Raw genomic sequence first — 1,823 nt, forward strand, 5'->3', positions numbered from 1 at the left:
TAGTAAGGGCCGAGTGGACTTAGGTGTGAACTGCTTTCTGTAAATCTTTTATTTATGTGTTTTTATCATGCATAAATTGCTTTTAACCATTTACTTCCATGACTTTTTTTTCTTTACTATTTGCCCACTCAAGCACTTAATTTTTTCTGAAGAATGTGTACTTCTTAAATTAGCACACTAAGTATAAAAGCTAGTTATTTAGGCAAATTTGATTATGGAAAACGTAATCAAAATAAAAATCCAAGCATCCTTCATTTCCAAACTGCATTACACGATAAAAGACCATTGAACTCTGTGACCTACATCATAACCATCCTAATTACAATACAACCAAGTACTCAACAATGAATAACAATTAACAGTTTCCAATCTTCACGCATAAATACCACTTAAATTTATCACAGGACAAATGAAATACTCATACAAAGCCATGACAAAACCGAAAATACTAAAAACCTTTAATGAAACTCTCGAGCCTCCACATCAGCTGATCACACATACACGCCGGCTATACCCATCATCATCTTTCCCCTTTTTAAGTCATTTAACCCTTCTGATACGAATTAAAACCTCTCCACATAGGTTCTCTGGGCGCTCCTTACCTTTGTCGACACCCCGTCCTCTCGCATGCTTGACGGCTCTGTAGGAGGGAGAGGAAATTCGCGAAAAGGAGGAGCCGCAGCGATACATCTTCCCTTCGCCTGAGCACGAGTGGACGGAGGGTAACGTTCCAATACTTTTTCTGCCGTTTATACTATTATCTTTTATAAGGCCCTTGGCTCATTATTTAGGCGCTGTTAATTCATATTCTTCATGTTTTTTAAAGGACTTCGTGTTATTATGGTTATTGTGGGTTGTCTTTTTCATATCTTTTGTGGCACACGTGTCTCATTTTAATGCGATTTTTCTGTGTGCAAACAATATTTCATCTAAATCATATTTACAACAGTATACTTGTGTAATATACTGGAGTCTTACTAAGCATGGTTTTGTTTTCAATACTTGATAACACCTTATATAAGAGCTATTTACATTCTTTTAAAAGACTATACTCTCAATTAGCTTTTCAAAGACGTCAAGAATGAAATGAATTCATGATAAATACTCAAAAGTATAGTAAAAGAAAACCATCTTATTTTGCCAATAGGATTAAAAAAAAATTAGAGATGATCACTCAAGTAAACTTTAGAGTAAACGCGATGCAATGGTAACCATATGATTATGCAAAAAAAAAAAAAGGCAAAACCACCTTCAATATTCTTATAATTTCTATGTATTTTGTTTATCATGTGTGGTCTCTGTTATGCAATGGTCTGTCTCACTGCTTTGAATAGGAGTTACGTAATAATTTTGAATAGGTCAAAATGTAAGAATATTTACCCCTGTAAAACTACGAGAAAATGTACATAGTCTTAGTAAGAAAATGGATAGATGAAACTGTATTTAAATGAATAACTTATGTAATCTGACTGATCCATTACAGAAAATTGAGTGAAGGGATTAGCGGGAAAAAAATAAAGTCACGACCTGGGTAATTAATATCAGTGTAAAAATATATATTGGTAAATAAACTGCTTGCTTGTCCAATTATATCAACTATCTTGTGACGGGGTACTATTTTCTTTTTCTTGGCAGAAATCCACTTGAAGCGTTATTGATAGCTGATGATAGGATGTAAGCTTTTATGACAACTATTTGGTAATTGACTGGTTGGTAGCAATGTTTATATAAGATACAACGATATTAACTGAATATGTTATATTAATCCAGTTATTACTAACTTCTCTGTTGCATCGTATATAGTCACGTTCATAAAAATGGAG

At 33.6% G+C, this 1,823-nt stretch overlaps 1 protein-coding gene across 1 annotated transcript in view; it reads right to left on the bottom strand.

The window, feature by feature from the left end:
- Positions 1-751, bottom strand: part of LOC119585186 (apoptosis-inducing factor 1, mitochondrial-like) — a gene marked incomplete in the record, with an annotated part of 18,938 nt that extends 18,187 nt beyond the window's left edge. Inside the window, 1 exon segment of the mRNA XM_037933826.1 lies at positions 603-751. Within this exon segment, the coding sequence (XP_037789754.1) occupies positions 603-690 (88 nt within the window).
- Positions 752-1,823: the final 1,072 nt, after the last annotated feature.

The sequence above is a fragment of the Penaeus monodon genome, chromosome 19, assembly GCF_015228065.2.
Source record: "Penaeus monodon isolate SGIC_2016 chromosome 19, NSTDA_Pmon_1, whole genome shotgun sequence".
Classification (NCBI taxonomy): domain Eukaryota; kingdom Metazoa; phylum Arthropoda; class Malacostraca; order Decapoda; family Penaeidae; genus Penaeus; species Penaeus monodon.